The sequence below is a fragment of the Sciurus carolinensis genome, chromosome 3 (assembly GCF_902686445.1).
Source record: "Sciurus carolinensis chromosome 3, mSciCar1.2, whole genome shotgun sequence".
Taxonomy (NCBI): Eukaryota; Metazoa; Chordata; class Mammalia; order Rodentia; family Sciuridae; genus Sciurus; species Sciurus carolinensis.
Genome location: NC_062215.1, coordinates 36,967,466 through 36,992,050, shown reverse-complemented (window position 1 = coordinate 36,992,050; position 24,585 = coordinate 36,967,466). Strand labels below are relative to the sequence as shown.

Sequence of the window (24,585 nt, the reverse complement as noted above, 5' to 3'; positions counted from 1 at the left end):
AACTAACACGTCTGTGTGGACCCACTGCTGTCTTGTTTGCATGCTTGTGTCTCATAATTGGCTTCTGGTGTTGTAGTTATTTTTCTCTGCGGTGAACAGGGTAACAGAATGAGCAACTTCTGGAAGACTGGAAGTTGTAGTGACACACAGAATGAGATCAGAGAGCTTCAGGATTTAGCTGTTAACAGACAAAAACAAATCAGCTGGGTTTTAGAGTTTTATTTACTTTTAGCATTTTAGAAAATTAATCGTAGGAAGTGGTTCAGGTTGAGACTACTTTTCCCAGTTGACTATAACCTTCCTTTAAGCATTACTAATCTGGAAATAAGTCTTGTGTATTTAATGACAGTCATTTTTTTACAAACCCTATACCTGTTGGGACTTTTTAACTGTAGGAGTTGCCCCTAAAGGAATATGTTCCAAGATGCCCAGTGGATACCTGAAACCTCAGATAGAACTGAGCCCAATATAGGCCATGTTTTGTTTTTCTGTGTACACATACCCATGATGAAGTTTAATGGAAGAGATCAGTTATGATAACAAAATAGAATAATTAATAACAATATCCTATAATAAAAGTTATGTGAATGTAGTCTCACTCTCACAAGAGTGACAGCAGATGTTAATATTGTGAGACCACGGTTTCCTGTGGGTACCTGAAACTGCAGAATGCAGAGCAGCAGAGAGGGGCTGTTACGTACCGGTTCCTATGCAGTAGACTTAAGAGGAGTTGACTCTTTTCTAACTCTCTTATGATTTTTCTGCCATAATAGGACCGTAATCACCACAGAATTTTAAGGGGCTACACATTACAATCAGAGGGCATCCTTTAGCGCTGTTAAGTGATGGCAATTATCCGTGGCCTTTGACTATTTTAGTTCCGTGTCATGATCTCTCCCCACTCTCCACAGCTTCTGTCTGACTTTTCTAGGAAAGACCTGCCCTTTTTTTTTTTTTTTTTTCTTGCTGAAACTAGGTTGAATAGTAACAATTTTTGTACCTTTAATTAGCCATAAACAACTTTGTTACTTGAATTCCTGTAGCTACCTACTCAGCTTTTGTGTGTGTGCCATTTGGGCCTCAGCCTCTTTGACACCTGGCGAGGTGTATGTTGGTTGCTAATAAGCACTTGAAAGCAGAAAAGCCTGACCTGCCCCACGTCTCTGTTTCCGGTAGGCGTTCAACTCAGAAACAGACAGTTTCAAGCTGGCCTATGGAGGGCACCAGTATCACGCCAGCTGTGCCAACTTCTGGATCAACTGTGTTGAACCAAAGCCTCCTGGTCTCATCCTGCCTGACTTGCTCTGAAAAGATCCTCTAGGAAGCACTGTTTTGTTTCGTGTTTTTTCTGTCACACCCCTGGGGGTGACAGGGACCAATAAACAGAATATGAGTACTGCAAGGTTCACCTCCATGAAACTGTATGAATTCCCCAAGAGGCAGAGAAAACGCATTGGAAGTTCCCCTCATTCCTACAGACCACCTTTGATGTCTGATTCCTGCTGCCAGTCTCTGGGATTTGAGATAAAATTGACAACAGAAAGAAGTTTGTGCACTTATTTCTAGTTCTCTTAAGTTGTTCGAAAATATGGACCACAGTTTAAAGAATAATTTGCTGCTGCGATACTGAAACTGTGAAGAATTTGACATTTGAAGAAGAATAACTTCTTATCGTGGGACTGGTATTGGCAGGACTGTGCAAGCCAGTGCGTGTTTTATGCTCAGAACACACGTGGTCCTGTGAATAGAATGCATTTCTCTGCATTTAGTTTGTAAATATCTGTAATGAATAAAAGGGAGATATTGTGATTTAATTGATACTCTATGTTCTTAAAGAAAAAACTTAGCTCATCTCCTTTGGACAGTAGCAGGCCGTGAGGACAGATGTACCATCTTTTCTGTCCACAACTGAACCTCTGCTCCTTTCCTTCATTTCTGAAACTGTCAGCTTTCAAGAAAACTCTTTCCCAAAACATGCCTGAGTCCTTTGTAGTGGAGAGGAACATCCATTTTGACAGAGGTGCATCATCTGTGAATCAGGATGAATATGCTTTCCCTTTGGAGACTTTATCGAAAACCTTTTTTGCCCCCACAAAAATCCTAGCTATTTTTCCAGAGAAGTTCCGGAAAGGCCATGGAACAAAATCTCTCTGCGGTGGCCTCGCTCCACATTTCCAAAGATGACGGTGTAGGGGCCAGCGCTGCCAAACTGCATGTCCGTGAGTGATCTGAAAATTAACTCAGGGTGAGAGGGGAGCTCCCAGCCTGGTGAGCAGGATAGTAAAATATATGTCTATTTATGGTAGAGATAAATGTTGTAGAAGCATGGAAGGAAACTGTTTTAGAAGGAAAAGGCTTATGTTCTCTGGTGTGAGATTTTCTTTGCTGCTTAAACTGAATGCATAAAATCAGGACCTAGAGCAAAATTTTAAAGGCTGTTATTCCTAGGAAGAATGGACCAATCTAGAATACATACTTCTCTGTTACTTTTGTGCTCCATGAAGATATTTTGAATCTAGTATGCGTCACTTTGTATGATTTAGGCTTTCTGACCTAGGCTGGTTTTAATTGTAAACTTTGAAAAAAGGTTCATTTTCTTCTGGATATCTGCTGCTTTTACACAATTGTTTTCCCCTTTCAGGACAAAACTTGGGGGAATTGTGCTATTTCATCTTATACCTTTTACATTTCCTTCAACAAAGTCTGCTCTACCCTGCTGTATACCAGGACACAGAGAAGTGTTGAGATAAATCTGTTTTTCTCATTTGCTCCAGATGACACCATCTCCAGCTGTTTATGACTGAGATGGCTATCTGAATTGTCACCTAGAGCCTTTTGCCTCCGCAGAGCAAGTGTAGTGCTTGTAACAGCACAGGTGGGCCCGTGTTTAGGAGAAACCCTACCTGAGGCCTCTGTCCCGCTTCATCCTGGACGGCGCTAGTTTTCATTATGGCACCAGAATAACAAGCAGGCTTAACTGTCTTGCATATTCCATAATGGAATCTACCTAGCAAGAATGTTTCCAAGCTTGACAGAATTTATGTTGCTGAAGTACTTTGGGGGAGAATGCTGTGTGGATTGTTATTCTGTCACAGTGGCCTATATCAATGACATTTTTTTAAAGTACCTGTTAACTAGATTGGTTTCCCTTCCTAGATGTACTCCAGAATGCCTCAGATTAAATTCCTGCATATAATCACAGCTGTGTTTACCAAGTATGAGAGGTTTAGTGACGCTTTGGGAGGTGCCAGAAGAAAATTCAGTAGACGTCAACCAAAAACCACTGCTTTAAAAAGTGTTCACTACTTTTGATATCTGTTTAATACTTGAAATGTTTAGTTACCTGCCACCGATAAGGATTTGGGAAGTGTGGAATACCATCAGGCTGAGTTTTCTTTGCATACATTTATTGAAATGACTCATCACTGCATTCAGCCTCACCTCAGCTCTTGTTAGCCAAGAGCCCAGTGTCCTTGGAAACAGTAACCAAGGTTACTTATTTCCATACTGGGTATTGTGTCAGGCAGCCTCACCCCACCGCTTGAATGGCGATTAATAAGCACTTTTCTTTTTGGCATTGCATTTTTGCCTTTAAAATTTCTGTGGCTTAGTGTGTAATTTAATTTTTGTCTGGACATGCTTGAGATAGAAGAGGTACAGGTATACTAAAATATTTTCTATGGTTTATTTTTCCTATGGTTACTAGTTAGCATTCTAGATGGGTTGCATATTCTAAATTATTTAAATATTTTGTGTATATACAAATATTTTGGGCATTTTGGGTGTTTTTGCTTTTTGGTCTGATTTATTTAAAGATATGTTCTACTTTCCTATTTAATTAGTATGTTCCTAAAGCTATGAAAAGACTATGAGGGGCTGTATATCCTATATATTTGAAAATGCTTGCTCTGGGGACCACTGTGAAAATTCCCCTTTATACCTTCTAGGTCAATACACCTTTCTTTGTGAACAGCTAATAAACTGACATTTTCAGACATCTGCCATTTAAAAGGGAGCATTATAGTCTGTTGTAGACTGTTCTGGCAAATGTCAGAATGCAGGGCAGGATGAGTTTAGCCTGTTTTGTTTAGGTTGGGGAGTATTTCTTTGGAGAAGTGTGGGCCAAACAATAGAATTGAAAAGCCCTTTATAAGGTCAAGCTGAAAAAAATAAATCTTAAGTAAAATAGTTCTTGGGTGAAAAATGCCACTTTACAAATTACCTTTCTAACAAAATATATCAAAATTTTTACTTAATTCCATTCTTCATATGTTGATAAGTAAATGGGTTCTTTAAAAAAAATATTTATGGGGGCATCTCATTATTTTGTAGTGGTGGCTGTATTAACCAGTGCTGTAAGTCCACAGTGAAATGAGTTGTGTGTGATGTGGAATTTGGTCCTACATTTTAAAAGATGGTATGGCTTTTTCCCTTTGTGTACATTTTAATAAACAAACAATTGCCCTAACTGCCATGTTTAGAAATTATAAAGCTTGATCTCTAAAATATTGTCAGGGTTTGTTCTGAATTAAGCATTTGTTAAGCTTCTCTAACAGAAAACCCAATGTCATGCTCCTAGACTTTTGGTCTTTTCTTTACTGGGTTTAGATTTCATAGAAACAGGTGTGGAGGCACACACCTGTAATCCTAGCTACTCGGAGGCTGAGCCAGGAGGACTGCAAATTCAGGGCCAGCCTGGGAAACTCTGAGACCCTCTCAAAAAAGGCTGGGAAGGCAGCTCAGAGGGAGAGCACCCCAGAGTTTAATCCCCAGTAGCACAGACACACAGACACACACACACACAAACAGATGTAAGTCACTGGAATGAATGAGGGCCAAAGCACTTAGGTATTAGGCTTCCCAAATGCAAAGAACACTCTTAGTTACAGCTCAGTAGTGGTGTTTGCCAGAATTTCTACAGGAAATTTTCTTTAATATCTGTAACCAGGTGTTTTCCTCATATAATACAATGGCTATTTTTGGCTCTTACTCAAAAGACTATCAGTTTTCATGCTGAGCTTCACAGAATAAATCCCTGGATTTTATTTTAGATCATGTGTTAATGTTGCATTTGTGTTCTTTGATTTTCCACATAAACTTTAATTTTCCCATTTAGACAAGAATGATGCACTTTTAGAAGAGTGGGCAAATGGTATAACACAAGGTAGGATTTAGATGGAAAACCATTGCCACAGACCAGATAAAAGCAGGAAGCTAAAAGTTTGTCTGAACATCTACCTTTTGGCATACCAATGGCTTCCCGCCAAAACAGACCAAGTGAAATGAGGCAATGATGGAACTTTCTCACTGTGTGGTGCAGACTTCTGGATGACTCTCCTAAGGAACAACCTGGTCAACACCCAGGAGCATGAATAGAGAAGAGCTCATTAAACCTCTACCACAACTGAATGGATTGTGCTGTCAAATTTATTGGGAGCAGGAAACTGGGTAACATTTCTAAAGTTAAAGGAAGCCATTATTTGCTTATCTATTATACTAAGGTTTGGCTTAGAGCATTTTTGGGTTAATAGTGAAGCAGAGGCATACCTTTTGCTGAAAACTGATTTCTTTGATGGAGGATTCAGTACTTTGGTGCATGCCACATACCAAGAGAAAACTGAAAAGAGTACCCTTTATCAAAACAACACTCTAGCCATGACTTGGGAGGCTAGCCTCAGCAACATCATAAGGCCCTAAGCATTTTAGGGAAACCCCAAATACAAAGGCCTGAGGATGTAGCTCAAAGGTAAAGCATTCTAGGTTAAATCCCCAGTACCAAAAAAAAGTTTTCCAACATATGAATATTAATGTCTGCTCATCTACAAGGATGTGAAACACATGACTCACTCAGATCTATTTCAAGTTGTGTTCATAATTGTCATTAGAGCCATAAGTTAGCACAGTTATTGGATATCATCTTCCACTGTCAAGACATATGCACATACATACACATCCTCAAATTAGTAAAAGTTCTATGTTAAGCAGATTTATTAAAAATAATGCTAATATAATCCTGGGCACATTGATTTCAAGAGGGTTTTTGCAGCAGATTTCATTATACTTATCAACTAAATAATAAAGGTGTTATTTTAACTTACAGAGTCACTAAATAATAGAGGGAAAAGGAAAGAGTAGAGCTAATCCAGTAGAGACTGAAGCTGGTATCAGTCTTCTCTAAGCATCTGTTTGGTGGGCAGCCACGGACAAAGCCTGTCTAAAGGGTTAATCACAACCCAGAGTGATTTTTGCATTGAGCTGCTCCTGCACCTGCCATGGTGCCAAAAGCAGAACCAAACAGCTTATTAAACTGTTCAAATTGTTAAAAATGATTAAAAGCCAGTTAAAGATTTTCATAAACACTATTTCAAAATGCTAGTTTTAAAAATGTTACTAGCAATGTATGCATTCCCCTTATGTCCCCTCCCTATCTCTTAAAATAAATTTCAACACCCAGTGTAAAAACACTTAAGGGAGAACCAAAAGTCAACAATTTGAAAAGAAAGATGAAGAGAGGGGAGCAGACGGTGAGTAGCAGATGCTGGTACTGCTCAGGGGCTGCTGATGCAGGCTTTGGTGGCATTAAATCCCCCAGTAAGGCATCAGGTGTCGGGACTCTTTCTCGTAAACGTCTGGAACTATGCCATAAGGTGTCTGTACCATCTTAACTGTAGACTTCCCAAAGAGCTGGCGCTCGTAGTCTATCAGCTGCCTCCAGAAGCCCACGTTGGGCCTGATGACAGGCCTGCGGGCTTTGACCCAGTTGTACGCCTCCAGCAGGCACACGTTGTGGAACTTCATCAGGTAAGCGATGCAGAGGGTGGCCGAGCGGCTCACCCCTGCAGCACAGTGCACCAAGGTAGCCCCATGCTTCCTGCTCACACTGTGGATCTTGTCAGCCACAGTGTCAAAGTACAGTCCAATGGGGGCATGAGGCATGTCAGCCAGAGGCACTTTAACATATTCAAATTGGGGCCAGTTGAAATTGGGGATCTCAATGGTAGCATTAACAATGCAGGTGATGCCACGAGCCTGGAGGAGGTGCCGGTTGGAGGCCACACTGCCTCTGCCCAGGAAGAGAGAGGAGGTGATCTGAGCAATGCCTCCTACATCTCCCTCGGAAATCATCCGAGGAGCCATGAGAGTCCGTGGGAGTGTGCTGTGACCTCTGGAGCTCATGAAGATGCCAGCAGTCACGCTTGCATCGTCGGGGCAAGACCAGAGTGCGTGGTTGTTCTCCACCAGGGGATCCTAAGCCACAGTCTCCTTCCTGCAAAACAGAGGTATCTGTAAGTACTTCAAATGCTACTCATGTATCACAGCCTGCAGCGTTTTGTGAAGTGGGAAGGGTTAGAAACAGTTATTTTCTATAACAGGATGAAGACAAATCATTTTCTATTGATTGACAGGCAGCCAAAGACCACAATATGTAAAACCAACATAAAATTCAGCTCTCTGGGGATTGTAAAACAAAAAAACCCAAGTGGAACCAGTCATCCTATTTCCAGAAAAGTTAGAGACACAAGAAATATGCCCAACTAGTTCCTGAAGAAGCACCCTGCAGGGCCCTGCCCTTACTGAAGGGAATGCACTCCATGCTGACTGGAAATCAGGCAGCTTCATCTGCGGACAGTCATGGCCTCACATACTTCTTGCTCACTCCCACAGCGATGAGGCTGTATTTTCCTAAATCTAATTCTAGACAGAGATCTTATAAAAGTAAAAGAGGATCTCACACTAGATCAAGTATTTAATGAACTACCTTTATAAACTAAAAAGATACTGAATTGGATCAGAAAAGCCAGATCACCTTATCCCTTTATTATTAAAAACAACTATTTCCTCTCATATTTGTGACACATGAACACATTGGAAATCCAATTAAATCTGGGCAATGTGCTGTGGCATTGCCATGGAAATAATCCTAGGTGATTTGAAGGTCATGGTCTTAAAAGTTCATTCCTATAAATTAAATGGGCATGTGACTTGACCTGGCCTGACCTGACTCTGGTTATAGCTAAATGGTAACTTTACCTTCCTCTGCCAACTCTAAGCTCTCAAGTGAATCCCACTGGCAAATGTGTTTCAAAAACTTATTTGAACTAAAAGTAATGTAGTTCACTCTCAGTACAGTGCTTATTATAACGTATATTAGTAATCACAGAAAGAAAATTATTAGTTTCCTGAGATTTTAAATTTATCAGTTTTTCTTACTGCAAAGTCATAATGCTTTATAGTCTGGGAAGTATATTATGCACACCATGATACCATAGGAAACCTAAAATGCTCTCAAATATGACAAGAGCATCCCCAGGTTCTATAGAGGCAGTGCTGTGGCTACTCACTTGCTGCGGAATCCAGTGAACGCTGGAGCCCTTGGTCTGGATCCAGAAAGTCCTAAGCAAGCAGTGCTGGTTACAGTGGATAAAAATCAGACCTGCAGGAAGACAGACAAGGAGGCAAGGACATAGCCAGTCAGGAAGTTCAAAGAATTCCCCCTGGGGCTGGGAATGGAGCTCAGTGGCAAAGGACCCCTGGGTTCAATCCCCAGTACTGAAAATTTCAAAAAAATATATCAACTTAAGTCTCAGCTTTTTATTAGTAACCCGTGGGGTACAAATGTGTAGTACAATAATTCAGAGACCATATCAATGAAGTGTAAGACATTACAGAATGCCCCTCTTTCACTAGGCCTGTAAAAGATGCAAAAATGAGCCAGAGTCTTTTCCTGGTACCCTCAGCTAACCCAGGAGAGTGAGGATCTGGGCCAGACACCACAGCAGGTAAAAAGCTAAGCAAGATGCAATGAAGGTAAGATGAACAGCCATGTGACTAACAGTGGAGGAGTGTACAGGAAGATCTAAGGTGGGGGAAGGGGGAATGGACAGGAGTGTCATCTTTAACATGGCAGAAGACAGTTTCATAGGCGGTAGGGCTTTAGCCACCAATGCCAGCTACAAGCAGTGGCAGTGTTCAGGAGAGCAAATAAATTCCATTTTGTTTTTCATGTTAGCCTTCTTATTTTACTCATTTATGTAACAATATGATGAGAACCTGTGAACATCTTCAAAAATGTGTTCTTCTCACCTGGTCCCTTGCCTTTCCCAGGTAAGTATCACCTTAAATTTTTTGTTATACCTTTGTGGTGATATAACAGATTGCTATGTTGTTTAATCAAGTGTACAACTTTGAGTTTTGACATATATATATACACTCAAGACACTGACCTCAAATATATGCCCCCCCCATTTCCTCACATTCCTTTATAATCCACTCCCTTGCCCTTACCCTCATTCTCAAACAACTTTTGATCTGTTACTACAATTTGCATTTTCTAGATTCTTATATAAATGGAATTGTACAATATTTTGGGGGAGACTGCTTTAACTCAGTATTGTTTGACATTTGTCCATGACATCTGATATATCAATAGTTCATTCCTTTTTATTGTTAACATTCCACTGTGTAAATATATCATGATTTGTTCATCTATTCACTTACTGATGGACACTGGATTTAGTTTAAGGCTGAGTAAAGCTGCTATGAATGCTTATGTACAGGCCTTTGTGTACATATATGCCTTCCCCTCTCTTGGCTAAATACCTAGGAGTAAAGGCTGTGTTATATCGTGTTATATCATGTGTATGTTTAACATTTCATAATAGTTTAGAAGCCAGGCATGGCAGCACACCCCTGTAATCCCAGCTATTTGGAGGCTGAGGCAGGAGGATCAAGATGTGGTCACCTGGACAACATATCATGACCTTGTCCCAAAAGAACAATAGGTTAAAAGAAAACTTTAGGGATTGGTGGTTAGCTCAGTAGTAAAGTGCTTACTGGCATGCATAAGGCCCTGGGTTTGATTCCCTTTCCCAAATATTAAAAAATAAAATAAAATAAAAAATGGTTAGATCATTATAGTGCAGTTTTCAAATTCTAGCAAAATCACCTGGAGGGCTTGTTAAAACACAAGTCACTGGGCTCTAGCCCCAATTTCTGATTCAGTACTTTGAGAGTGGGGCTCAAAAATCTGCAATTCCCAGGTAATGCTGATGCTGCTGGTCAGTAACACACTTTGAGAACCACTGCAAAGGTAGAGGGGGTGCGATGCTGCCAGATCCCCTCTTCAAGACTGAGGCGTAAGAGTGCTGGACCTGACAGCTCCTAGTCTCAATGCTGGCTCACCCAAAGGTTACACCCCTCTCTAGGGGCCCTCACCTGATGACTAATTCATGTGCAGAAGTACAACCAGGGCTGCAGGTAAAACTGCACCATGAAGAGGCACAGGAGGTAGTCACATAAGGAAATGTGTATTGGATATAAAACGTGAGCAGGGCAGTAACTTAGGTGAGCACATGCTTTTCTACAGCAGAATACTCTCTCCTGGCAGAATCCTAGCAGTTTAAAAAGCAAAGTCACTGTGGTAATAAACACAAAATTAGGCCTTCAAACTGCTGGGGACTCTCTCTTCAATGAAGAAAATCTGGAAGATGCTAATCAAATATCCAAGTAGGTTATCTGGTTGTCTAGTTAGGAAGAAGTTGGTTTTGTGTCCTCCCAGATAGTTATACTGACTGGGAGTCACCTGCCCTCCTGAGCTGGTACCCAGGCTCACTGGCCTTTTCAGCATAAAGAACTTCACCAGGGACCATGGCTGTGCAACGCAGAGCTGGAAGCCTGGCTGCTTCAATTGCCTCTCGTTCGTCGAGCAGAGCAGTGATAGGGTACTTGTGCTGCAAGGAAAACAGACCGCGAGTCCTTAGGGCGGAATCCAAGTGAGACAGACAAGATGCTCCATCCTGCTGCTGCTATTCGATCTGGTGCCAATAAATCTGCTTAAAATGTCAAAGCTGGTCCAGAGTTTTAGAAAAACAACTTCTGCCAGAGAGCACTCAGAGGGCAGATACTGCAGATGCTCCTGATAAACCCTCTTTACAGATTGGACAATACCAGCTCAGAAATGGTGAGATGACTGCAACTTGGAGAAGACAAAAAAAAAAAAAAAAAAAAAAAAAAAAAAAAAAGCCAGGAAAAGATCCAAGGTGCCCAGTTTCTAGCTCTGGACCACACGCCTTCTCTGTGGGATGGTGTACAGCAGCTGTGCCCTCATTACCCGCCTTCCAGGGTTCTAACACCACCAGCCAGCACCTGCAGTGCCACAGAGGGGTCTTGTACCTGCCTAAGAACATGTTTAAATGCTACTTACAGAAAAGACTAGGCCCAGATGGGCTGAACTTTTTCAGTTCCTTCTAGTGTCCAGAATAGAGAGCTGCCGCAGCCTGCGCACCTCTCAGTCACAGACAGACCTCCTCACAGCAGAGGAGTTGTTCAGGAGCAGTCCCAGGATGGTCACAACAAGAAGCCCTAGTTTGGTCCAGTTCTAAGATTAGCAGAACTTGATTGTAAAGAATTTTTTTAAAACCCATGGGTATTACATCACAGGTGCAACAAAATCAACTTAGTAAATGTGTACCAGGAGACAGAGAAAGGAGATCTATTAGGAGAGTTTGGCCCATATTTGAGAGATCAAAGATGGCATGGTGGGCTGAGGTTGTAGCTCAGTGGCAGAGTACTTGTCTAGCACATGTGAGGCACTGGGTTTGATCCTCAGCACCACATAAAAATAAACAAATAAAGGAACCCTTCCATGCAATCTTTTTTTTTCTTTTTTTTTTTTGGTGGTGCTGGGGATTGAACCCAGGGTCTCATGCTTACAAGGCAAGCACTCTACCAACTGAGATATATCCCCAACCCCCCTTCCACGCAATCTTGAATTTTTTTTTTTTTTTTAAAAAGACAGCATGGTGCTCTGGAGAGAACATGACAATCACACTGCAGCCCAACAGTCCCTGGGATGAGGGTGGTCAGAGGGCACACAAGAACATCCACGCAGCTCCAAGGTGTTCAAGTAAGTCTCCCCAAGCTGCTCTGCAATTGCATTCACTTCATGGAGGGGAAAAATGGTTTCCTATCCAGGAGGATGGAGGCAAGGTAGCATTAAAGACAGAAAGGAAGAGCTGCCCAACACCAACCCCAGAAGGTTAGGGGGATTTTTAATTATCACTTTGTGGACTTTTTTAACCAGCTATAAGAAATATCCTGTCAAAAATGATGCTGGGGGCTGGGGCTGTAGCTGCTCAGTGGCACAACACTTGCCTAGCACGTGTGACAAGGCCCTGGGGTCAATTCTCAGCACCACATATAAATAAATGAGTAAAATAAAGGCCTACCAACATCTAAAAAAATATTTTTAAAAAGATGGTGAACTCTTTGAATAATAAGCATCGAGCATTAAATGCTGAACAAAGTACAGAATTAGTGTCTGCCCAGCCATCTGTAATCTCAAAAATTCATAAGCTACCAGCTGCTGGCTCCCCCTGGCACAGAAGCACCAGCCCTGGAGCACTGATGACATCCCGGCATCCACACCTGGAGCACTCATGACGCCTCTGGGAAGCACCATCTGGGGTCCCAGCCTATTCAGAGCATCCATCCCAGTGCCATGGGGGGCTACTTTTCCTTCTCTTTCTCTTGATAACCACCACTAGAATCAGCAGTTAAAGAAGTGAAATTCTACTTACTGCTTTTTCTTCTCATGGTTGAACAAGCAGACAATCATGATGGTGCAAGAGAATGTAAAATTACAATATTCTTGGCTTCGGGAATTTCAGAGGGTCAGGGTACACACTAGAGGTTTACACTGTCACTTTTTTATATTAGAATAGCTTATGTAATCACATTTTCTCCTTCCATTAATGTCTAATTCTTTTTAGACAAACTGGACATGGTTGCACACACCTGTAATCCCAGCTACTCAGGACGCTGAGGCAGGAGGATCACAAGTTCAATGACAGCCTGGATGACTTAGCAGGACCCTGTCTCAAAAATAAATAAAAAGGCTGGATGTGGTGGCACATGCCTGTAATCCCAGCAGATCCTGAGCTCAGGCAGGAGGATCGAGAGTTCAAAGCCAACTTCAGCAAAAAGTGACATGCTAAGCAACTCAGTGAGATCCTGTCTCTAAATAAAATACAAAACAGGGCTGGGGATGTGGCTCAATGATCCAGTGCCCCTGCATTCAATCCCTAGTACCAAATAAATAAACAGATAGATAGATAAATAAATAAATAGGACTCTGGATGTAGCTTAAAGGTAGTTCACCCCTGCTTCAGCCTCCGGTATGGATGGCATGCATAAATGAATAAAAAACAAACACACACCTAGTCACTCTTTTTAAAAAAGAAACATAGCCTACACTGTCATGAGTTGATATTACTTTTGAATTCATTTTCATTAAGTCAGAAATGTGTCCCACTGGGGGAAGAGTTAAAATATTCACTCTTACAAAATAAAAATAAAATCACAATGTGGCAAGCTTTCATTAAAGAAAATTCACTTTCTGATAGAACACTAAGAACAAAATTCAGACAAATGTTCACGTTAAAGTAAAATGAAATAAACGATATTCCCAAATTGTTCTCACCTAGAAAGCCTCTGCTGTTGGCTGAAGCAGCACATCTTACATATGAAGGCAAGGTCACCCATTTTGCTTTTCCCATCAGATTAATTAACTGATATGTTAGTGTTTGGACATGAAGTTAAATACACATCATACACATGGCCACATTCTCCCCCAGCAAGGAACTGCCTATGCAGTGGTGACCAACCTGCCCATCCCAATGACCACAAGTGGACACCAAACCCTTAATATGGCATTTGCTAAACCTAACAAAAGCCCGTTGTTGTATGATACCAGCCAGCTGCTGGATGTGGAACAGGCCACAGCCCAATGGAGGAGATGGGCTGGCCACTTGATGAGCACAGGAAAAAGAAAAAAATCAACAAGTCAAGACAGTGATTTTAAGAACTTTAGTTCCACATGATAAATTCATGCATCTTCCATGTTGGAATTTGGATGAGGAGGGCAAAGACACTCTCAATAACTATTAAATGAAGTCACATATTTGGGTAACAAACTGTTCACATCTGGAGATGAAATCTTAAATTTGTTCCTTGCCTAGCTAAATGTGTAAATCTCTCATCACTCATTTCCACAACAGTGTTTGTGGAGTTCATGCCATGTTCATTACTAAGTGTTGTTGCAGACTGTTGCAAAATGTATTTGCCAGAGACGAACACAATACCACCATCCTGCAAGAAGTTTTATTGGTCCTGAGGATTAAATATAGGGGTGCTTCACCACTAAGCCACATCTCCAGTCCCTTTTATTTTTTATTCTGAGACAGGGTCCTGCTAAATTGCTTGAGGGTCTCACTAAATTACTGAAGCTGTCTTCCTGCCTCCACCTTCCAAGTCCTAGTCACTGGGATCACAGGCGTGTACCACCACGCCCTGCCCTACATGAAGTTCTTACAGTGTAATCTTGACACTCCTATCCAATGTTAGATGGTATCCCTTGCCCTTGAAACTGGAGAAACCTTCCCAACTGCCTGAGCCAGAAGAAAATAGTAGAAATGATGCTTACAGACGTGCCACACACTTCTACCTTGTCCTCTTGGGATGAGCTCTTGGAACTCAGCTGCCATGCTGTAAGGAAAACCGAACTAGTCCAACAGAGCTACTGCATGGAGAGGCCATATGTGGGTGATCCAGCCAACAGCCCAGGTGATAGCCAAGATATGTGAGTAAAGACACTTCAATGGCACTCAGGTGCCCGGCCACCAAACTGTCCCCATCATAGAAGGTTCAAATTCCTGACCTATAGGAATCTGTGAGCACGATTATTTTATACCACTGAGTTCTGGGATTATGTTACACAGCAACAGTAAGTAGAATAGGGAGCATAAAAGTAACAAAACATAACACTGCTAGAATGTGATTATCTTAAAGAGATGGTGCACCATGCACAGTGGCACGTGCCTGTAATCCCAGCTACTAGGGAGGCTGAGGCAGGAAGATGGCAAGTTTGAGGCCAGCCTGGGCAACTCAGTTAGAATGTCTCAAAATAAAATGAGCTGGAAATGTAGCTCAGTAGTAGAGCATTTGCGTAGCATGAGACTCTAGGTTTAAACCCTAGTACTGAAAAAAAAGGGGGATAGGGGAGGCTGGGGGTGTTCTCTCAGTGGTAGAACTCTTGTCTAGCATGCAAGAGGCCCTGCATTTCAATCCCAGCACATTCCCTTCATATCTGCACCCCGCTACCACCCCCAAAAGAGATTTATTTAGCTCACAGATTCGAAGGACAAAAAGTCCAATATGGGGCAGCTCCATCTGCTCAGCCTCTCTTAGGAGCTCTCCTGGCTCTATCACCACATGGCAATGGCATCAGGGTGGGAGCACTGGAAGAGGGAGAGATCACATGGCAAAACAGGAAGCCAGACACCAAGAAGGGGCCAGTGTAGCCTTTTATAAAATTTGATCTCAGGAGAACTCACTTCAGGACCAGCATTCATCGATAATCCTTCCCAGGGCCATGTCCTCATGACCCAATTACCTTGCAATAGGCCCAACCTCTTAAAGACTCCACTACCCCAACACTGCCACACTATGAAACTCTAGGAGAGACGCTCAAACCATACCCAAACCACAGCAGAAGGTGTCTACAGATTAACACATTTTTCTCCAATCCACTTCTGTCTCTCGCTACTCAAAAGGAGTGACCAAAGACCTAACAGCATTGATAGAGCTTGATAGAAAGATGGAATTTCAGGCACCATCCCAAAACCTACAGAACCAGATTCATTTTTGAAAAAAATTTTTTTAGTTGTAGATGGGCACAATACCTTTATTTATTTTTATGTGATGCTTAGGATCGAACCCAGTGCCTCACACATGCTAGGTGAATGCTTTACCCATGAGCCACAATCCCAGCCCCTATCGAGCCTGATTCTGCAGGTTAACAAGATCCCAGGTGATTGTATACGCATTAAAGTGACTAGGGCGGCTCATTCATCTACCTCACTGTCTCAAGGAACTTGCTGACGCAAGCCAGAGCACCTGCCCTGTTTAAGCCACATGAGCCTGCTGAGCTTCTCCCAGATCAGTATCATTCTGTCGTCTTAGCTCCCAGATGAGGTATCAGAAGTAAATGGAGGTTAAGAGGCTTTCCCAGACTCTACATAGAAAATTAGTAGCCCCTTTGGGACCAGAATCCTCCTTCCGTGAACTGTTCATGGTTGATCAGTCATACAACCTGACCACAACAGATCAACCAAACTAAAGACTACAGAAATGTACATTTCCTTGGCAAAAACACATAAAAACTGCAAAGAGAAAAGAATTAAGGAATATAAGGGCAGTCTGCCTGTGCTTTATAATCTATAAGTGTTAATCTCCAAAAGTCCTAAACTACTAGTGCTATGAGATGGTCTTTGAGTGTGAAAAATTAAATAAAACTGAACCAAGAAAATGTCTGCAAAAGTCCACAATTACATTTACACTTCCTTAATGCTAACCACAAACCAATTCGTGCAACCACTCACACAAATATTATTTTAAAATCTTACAGGCATAAGAGGTAAAAACTAAAAGTGAATCATAGATACTTGGTTAAGTGGTAAACTTTGATTTTTATAAGTCAGAATCTTGAGAGGCAAAGTAACTAAAATTGAAAAAAAAAAAAATCACAAGTCAGCATAAAAAAACCCTCAAAATTGTCAAAGTCACTAGATATTTTCATAAGATCTCAGTCCTTGAAAAATCATTATTTTAAAGAAAACAAAAAAGGAATTTACCAATTAGAATTAAGTACCTAGGAGAAGACCCGAGTTAATAATGACCCTTTGATCACCTTACCCTTTCACGTCTCATAGGGCATATCAAATTCTCAACACTCAGGCAGTGAGCTTCACCCGTTTCCCTACAAGCATTTCTTTATCATACACCTGGTTCAATTCCACTTTTTGTGTGTGTGTGATTTTATGCCAAATTACATATATAAAGTACTGATACATTAATTTCCCATTTTTCTTTAAAAATCGAAGGCATTAAACCCATGAAAATTTCTGAGCAGGGTGAGAATCAGTTAAGTCTTGCCAGGTATGTTGGCACATGCCTATAATTGCAGCAACTCAGGAAGCTAAGGCAGGAGGATAGCAACTTAGAGGCCAACCTGAGCAACTTAGTGAGACCCTGTCTCAAAAATAAAATACAAAGGGTGAGGATGTAGATCAGTAGTAGAGTGCCCCTGGGGTTCCACTCTGAATATGAAAATAAATAGTCTCTGGCCACACACCCACATTGAGAGACAACAGGCTGGTAGCCCTCTGAAGGCAACTGGGTATCTGAGGCACCATAAAGCAAAGGGAAGTATCGAATTTTCAACTGAACATGAGTCAAAAGGCAAAGGATCCTGATTATTCCTGTGGCTTTAACAATCTGGAAAAAGCGTCCTAACAAAATATAACAAAAGAAAAAAAAATAATATAAACAGGTGGTGGGGAGAATAGAAGTTCAGTGGATTAGACAAAGGCAAAGGAAGGGAAGGGAGACATGGGAATAGGAAAGACAAAAGAATGAATCTGACGTAACTTTCCTATGATTGTATATGAATAAACAACCAGTGTTTAACTCTACATCATGTACAACCACAAGAATGGGATCCTAATAAGTTATACTCCATGTATGTATGATATGTCAAAACATGCTCTACTGTCATGTATATGTAAAAAGAATTTTAAAAATATACACAGGTCCTATTAGGAGACTGTATTACTGAATGTTAAAAAAAAATTCCTAAATTACTGCTCACATTCTATAAGAGAATGCAATGGACTTTGAGCTTCGCTCTTTTCTTGTTCCAATCAGGGCCCACCACTTGTTTTTGTATTACTCATGATTTAAGAATTATTTAGTCATTTTCTAGTTGGTTGGGGGGGGGGAATCAAAAGAACAGTACTTTGGCACATAAAAATTCCATGAAATTCAAATTTCTGCATTGATGAATTATGTTCTACTGGAACACAGCCACACTCATTTGTTACATATTAACTATGGCTGCTTTCTTACTACAATGGTAGAGTTAAGTAGTTGCAACAAAAACCACCATGGTCCACAAACTAAATATTTACTAGGAAGCCCCTTACAGAAGGCTACCAATCCCTGGTTGAAATTAGTAAATCATAAAACCCTCCTGGTATGGTAAAGCGTATCATTCAAAGTGTGGTCCTAAGGCAACCTACATCAAAATCACCTGCTTGTTAGAATGCAGATTCCTAGACTCCACACCAGATCTAATTAATCAGAATGTGGGGGGATGAAGGTCTAGGACTCTGTATTTCCAGCATGTACCACTCTAGAAGTAATATTAAGATCTCCAGCATGTTAGCCAAGAGTTCTGCCAGAGTTATATCTCCACCCCCCATCTTTTTTGTGGTATTAGGGACTGAACCCAGGATCTTGCACATGTTAGGCAAGCTACACTACAGTCCCAGCCCCCAAAATTATTTTTAATAGAAGAAACTGAACTACTAGGAAGAGCTGTCAGTCCAAACCCCCTTCTAGTCTCTGGCCTGTACATGGACGTACTCTTACATGGGAGTAGAATAATAACTTGCTTTAGTGAGAAAATCTGGCAAAATACCAGCATGCCCCAACAGCTACATCAGCAAAATTCTTAATTAAAAATCTTGGTTTCACTGGGCACCAGTGGCACATATATGTAATCCTAGCTACTAAGGGGGAAGAGGGCCCACAGGGCTGAGATAAGAGAATAACAAGTTCAATGCCAGTCTAATTTAGCAAGATCCTGTCTCAAAATAAAACTTAAAAAGTGAATGGGGCCGGGTACAGTGGTGCACGCTTGTATTCCCAGTGGTTTGGGAGGCTGAGACAGGAGGATCGTGGGTTCAAAGCCAGCCTCAGCAATGAAGCAACTCAGTGAGACCCCGTCTCTAAATAAAATACAAAATAGGGCTGAGGATGTGGCTCAGTGGCTGAGTGCCCCTGAATTCAGTCCCTGGTATGAAAAAAAAAAAAAAAAAAAATAGTGAATGGGGATGCAGCTCAGTGCCAGAGTGCTTGTCTAGTATGTGAGAGGCCGGGGGTTTAAACCCCAGTAGGGCAAAAAAAAGAAAAAAAATCTGGATTTCAAGTTTGTATATAACTTGTGTGCTCACAGTACTATCCCTGACTTTATTTTCACCAGTGCTTCCTTGAAACTTCCAGAAAGGTCACCTTACAGTCTCTCTCTTCCAAGTGAGGAAGGTCAGTGTGTCATACGTTGTCTTGGCCACACAAATATCTACCAGTCAACAGAAGCAAAATTTTCTTGTTAAGAGTTTTCTTGGGCATGGGGTATACATCTCAGTAGTAGAGCATTTGCCTCGTATTCTCAAGGCCCTGGGTTCAATTCCCCCGCCACACCTCAAAACCAAACAAACAAAAAGAGTATTATCATATGTACACACAAACTCAAAGACCTAAGAAGTCAAAAAAACCTGCCATGGGCTATCCATGCTGAAACTAGACAAAGGCAGCAGCCGCCTATGCATTTCAAAAGAGCCCTTTTGTCAACTGAAGACTTCAAGATGGCAGGGGGAATGCAAAAGCTAACCAAAAGGGATGAGAAGTTGCTCTATGTCAGTGTAAGTTATGAGCAAGAATTCCAAGTGTCCAGATGAGCTGGATGGGATGCCCAGCAGTGACTGGGCAGGTCCCTGGCAGTGACCTGAGCATACCCTGGAAGGCCAAGGGGATATCAAAGCCCACAAGCAAGATATTTTCAATTTATATGTATGTGGTTTTTTAAATTATGGTTATTTTAGAGAATCTGAAAAAAAACCTTTATATAGTAAGCAAAAAAAATTTGTGATCTATGTAAATAAACACTGAAAATAGAGTAATTTAGTCATTTTCCAAGATGCCTTATAAAAGAAATAAAAAGGAAATACAAGTCTCATGTGCTTTGGGTTCTTCCTTCATCTCCACCCCCCACCCCACCCCCAGAGTAACTGGTAACTGGATTCATACAACATTCTACTCACAGGAAAGAAAGGGACTATCAGCACATAACACGAACTCAACAAATACCTAAATTTAATAATGTCCTAAGATGACCTCCTCATTTCTCCCCATCTTTCTCATACACACACATACCCTAGCTTTAAATCCAAATATAGGCAAAGACAACTCTGTGCTAAGAAAGCAGGAATTTCCTATATCAAGCATAGTTTTAAATTATCTCTACTTTCACATATAAAGGAAAATTTAGAGAAATACAAGTTAAAGACTGTAGAAGTATCATTTATTCCTGTGGCTCAGAAGCCATTGTTACTTTGGAATTGCCATGGAAGTAAGAGCTGGGGTCTGGGTCCCCTGCCTCATAGGGAATACGTGTATCTACACAAGGGTTTGGGTATCCTCAGGGTACTTTTAACAAGAACAGGCCCAAGCTCCTGAACCCACCACACGCTCACTGCTTCTGTCATCTGGCCTCAGGCAAGCATTCACCAAAAGTAGGATTCACTCAAACCTTTAAAAGATTTTTAGGTTCTAAACACTTTTATTTCTAGTACTGCATTTTGCATAAATTTTCTATAACCATCAGTCTAAAAAAAAATCAATAGATGGATTCTTTTGGGCATCTGTCAACCAAACACAGTGGAAAAACACAACTTCTAGGGTTTGGGAAGTATGTTAGTGCAAACTATATAATTAAACAGAAGTAAATATAAATGCACTGTCAGACTACACAAGAGTCATTTATTTATTCATTTAAGAAGCATGCAAGCATATTGTGGTTAAACAGCAAATACAGTGGATTATAGATTCAAGGTGAACACCAATGCAGGAATGAAAATTGGTACAACTACTTTGGGTAAAAAGCATCAATTACTAAAGTTGAAGATATGCACACCTGACATAATTGCCCTAGATCAGAAACAATCCAGATGTCCCTCAATAGTAGACAGATAATTTGTGGGAAGTTCATACAAAAATGAACCAACTACAGTCATAGGCAACAACATGGATGAATTTTTAAAAAGTGTGTTGCAACAATTTAATAATTATATGTATATGTAATTACAGCATTATGTATATTTATGTATTGACCAAAAGAAATAAAATTCAAAAGACTACTCACTTGCTTTTATTGCATAGAGGTGAAAACAAGCAAAAACAATTGCGTTGTTTAGACATTTGTATTTAGAAGAAAAAAACTATAGAAAAGGAAGGACATTATTTTCATAAAAAGCAGGGTAGTTACTGGCTAGGTTATCTATTGTCCTTGGGAAAGAACAGGAAGAGGATGCTTCTTGACCTGCAAGATAGTTACACTTGAGTTCTCTTTAAAATAATTTATCAATTTATCCATGTTTTATACTTTCTTCTTCATGTTATAACTCACAATTTAAAAGGTTAAATAAATTTAATGTTGATTTTCAGAAATTCAGAGGCATTACAACTCTGGCCAGTCTGGAAAGAATACTTCCTCTCTGAATGTCACTATTAGCCTATCAGTTTCATAAGGTCAGGGACCTTATTTGCCGTCTACCCTAGTATTCACCACAGTACCTTTGGCAGAGTAAAAGTCCTCAATAAATATTTGCTACATAAGTGCATAAACTGCTGACATGAATTTAACTCATCCACTTCTTGAAATTACCTACTTGAACTGTGCCCCCTTAACACTTTCCTTTGTCTTCACCCTCTTAAGCTTTCTTTCATAAATAATAAAGCTACCACCTTAAATGTTAGCTCGGTAAGTTTACACCCAGCTTGTTGTTGCTTTAGCAACTCTCCCTGCCTTCCACTACTTTTTGTACTTCCCTGTAAGCAAAGAAATGATGAACTTACTAGTCTTAGATTTCTCTTTATGGGAAAGTTTTCATTTGCATCTGAGAATATAACAAGGATCATAATGATTCAATTACTTTGAAGTTGTTTAGGAAGAGATCATTTACCTACTGCCTTCAGAAATACCACCATGCCATCAGGGTTAATAAAACTTTACAATCAGTTGTATTTAAAAAGCATGCTGCTTGTTCTGAACTGAAATAAAATCTCTATAAACAGAACCAGAAAACTGTAAAATAATTAATTGCAATTTAAAAATCACTTTGTGCAAATAGACATTTATGAAGATGCTAAGGAAAGTCTGAATATACACAAACCAATATAGACAGACACAGCACATACTTTTGAGAAAGATTCAAAGAAGGCTTGAACCTATTGGTAAACTTTGAATTTTTTTACACAGAGAATGATTAAAGCATTTCTTGTGATATTGGGAAAACGTTTTTAATCCACCTGGCCTTAGAACAAAATCCTTATTTCAAAGGAATCCATCAAACAGTTCCCTTTCTAAAGTCCATCTTTTAAAATGCCAGTTTTTGTGCTAAGGTCTTAAAGCATTTGCTGTACTTATACACCTGGCCAAATTTTTTTAATGATATAAATATATACATACACGCCATTCTATTAAAGAACATCACAAAATTCATACCTGCAGTCAACCAATATGAAAGATTTCAGATGAGAACTCAGCATGGACACCTTCTACACTGATGTTAAGGCGGCTTGAAATGCAGGAAACTGTCTCCTGTTTTATGGGGGAAAGCCAAAAATACCAAGTAGCTCTCTCTCCTCCCCCAAGCGTCAGAAGGTGAGTCAGAGCTGGAGGCAGGAATGGGGCCCATGTGTCAAGCCGCCTGTGTAGGGCTCCTTCCTGCCTCCTCCCGGGAATTCTCAATTCGCAGCTCTCGCCCAGCCTGATGTGAATTCTCAAGGCATCTCTGCCGAAGGAGAGGTGGTAATTCATTCTGGGAGTATCTCACTCCCTGGGTTTCTCAAGGGAGCCCAGACTGGGGACCTTTATGAATCCACAAGTAACAATAACCAAACTGCAGCTCCAGGAAATGGAGCCTCCACACACACAACTTTACAAAGAATACAGTACCTTTGTTCCCCTCATTTTAAAGAGCAGGAAACTAGCAGAGAGAAGTTGTGACTTGTCGGGTGTCGATTAACTTTGTGGCAGTAGAATGCATGTGGTTGCTAATCTCCGGTCTCTTTTTTCATTGACATGTACAATCCCTAGGGAAGACTTTCCAACATTCCTTTATGCTTCCGAGTGGCTACTTAGGGGCAGGAATCCCAGCAAACTCTGAGTTAAATCTTACTGTCCATCATTCCCTAAGGTCAGTAAAGAATCAGGAGTTCGCTCTTTGCCTCTGTTTTTGCATCTGTAAAACGGGAAGGTAATGCTCTCCACCTATCTCTTATAAACTACAATGAACAGCTAACGAGTTAACACATGCCGAATGCCTTAAGGTCCTGCTGGGTGGCAAGTACAAGGTGGTTTTAAAAAAAATCCCTACACAGTAAAACTGTATGTGTAATTCACTCCTCCTTCCCTTGCCCCCGGGATGCCCAGTTACCATAACACTGGCTGGTACCATTGGCAACATCCACCTAAATAAAATGTAGTTATACAACCACTTAAGGTGGCTACAGCACTCATTCCCCCACCCCCACCTCACACAACTCAACTTCGCTCTGGAGCAAGGGTACTTAGGAGAAATTTTAAAAAGACATTTGTTAGCACTGTGCACACCAGAGAAATACTCAAGTTAAATACTTGGCATCGCTGAAAGTCAAGTTGTTTCTACCAATGCACTAGAAACCTTTGGAAGATGCAAAAAGCCTCCACGGTTCCTGAGGATCGGCGCGAGTGGATGCTGATGGTGGGGTGAGGAGGTAGAGAGGCCATGGCGGGGTTGGCGAGCAGAGGAGTCAGAGGGGAGAAGCAGACCAGGATGCTGGCGGCAAAGCGCAAAGGGCCCGGGGTCCCGAGCTGGCGCGTCGGCGGCAGCGGCCGAACAGCACGGGTGCGCGCCGACGTCCGGGGAGGAAGGGGGCGCGGCGAAAGGCCCCTGGCCTCCCCGACCCCAGGCCGCCTCGAGGACGCCAGACCGCCCGGGAGCAGGTGGGGTCGCCCGCACAAAGTTTCCAGAGACTAGGGTCGGGCGGGTCCCGGCCCCTTGTCTCGTCAGAACCTGGGCTTGGTGGGCGCGAAGTCCCGCACCGCCCGCCCGCACCCCCCGGGCCTGAGGGCCCCGTACCGGCGCGGCGCAGCGCGGCGCGGCTTGCAGCTGGGGCTCCTTCCTCCTGCGCGGCTCCCGGCTTCTGCAGGCTGGGAGCCGCGCGCGCCCCTCCTTCTCCTCTCCGCCCGCGCCCGGGGCGGGCCGCGCGCACGCTCCCTGCGCCCGGTCGCCCTCTCCCGAGGGGGTGAGCCCGGGGCGGGGGAGGAGGGGTATGGGCGGGGGGAACCCGAGGGGGACGCACTGGGCATCCGCCGTTGCGCGTGCGCGCTGAGTCTCCGCGCTGGGCGCTGCAACCGGGCGCGCCCCAGGGCTCGGGGGTCAGCAGCTCCTCCTAGGCAATCTTCAGTCTAGAGGTCCGGGGTAGTTTCCTCGCCTGTCTCACAGACATAGACCCCTACTTCCGACTTGGGCGTCTGCCCACCAGCTGATTTTGAAGCGGGGTGCAGGGGTATTGTACTTAGGTACTTTCTGGATGTCAGAGAATTAAAGGCAACTAAACAATACTAATATAAAAGGTGTGAGCACCGCAGATAGTGACTAATCACCGTCTTTCACCCCACCCCCACCTTCTATCCGGAGCGGG

The 24,585-nt window shown here is 42.0% G+C and overlaps 2 protein-coding genes across 13 annotated transcripts in view; one reads left to right on the top strand and one right to left on the bottom strand.

Moving 5' to 3' along the window:
• Positions 1 to 5,415, top strand: part of Synrg (synergin gamma) — a 67,500-nt gene extending 62,085 nt beyond the window's left edge. For 9 of the 11 annotated variants that reach the window (XM_047547422.1, XM_047547423.1, XM_047547419.1 and 6 more), the window contains one exon: positions 1,177 to 5,415. In XM_047547422.1, coding sequence (XP_047403378.1) covers positions 1,177 to 1,308 — 132 coding nt within the window. In that variant the 3' untranslated portion in view covers positions 1,309 to 5,415. The remainder of the gene's footprint in view (positions 1 to 1,176) is intronic. The other 2 variants (XM_047547421.1, XM_047547420.1) reach the window with 1 other exon arrangement.
• A 549-nt stretch (positions 5,416 to 5,964) lies between these two features.
• Positions 5,965 to 24,172, bottom strand: Dusp14 (dual specificity phosphatase 14). Of its 2 annotated transcripts, none has more exons than XM_047547424.1 (3): positions 24,021 to 24,172; positions 8,343 to 8,434; positions 5,965 to 7,267 (listed from the first exon to the last, which is right to left on the bottom strand). In XM_047547424.1, exon 3 carries the CDS (start codon positions 7,174 to 7,176, stop codon positions 6,580 to 6,582), a length of 597 nt encoding a protein of 198 aa, XP_047403380.1. In that variant the 5' UTR covers positions 7,177 to 7,267; positions 8,343 to 8,434; positions 24,021 to 24,172; the 3' UTR covers positions 5,965 to 6,579. The 2 variants fall into 2 exon arrangements, with proteins under 2 accessions (XP_047403380.1, XP_047403381.1); XM_047547425.1 differs by lacking the exon at positions 24,021 to 24,172 and adding an exon at positions 22,403 to 22,474.
• Between the last annotated feature and the right edge of the window lie 413 nt (positions 24,173 to 24,585).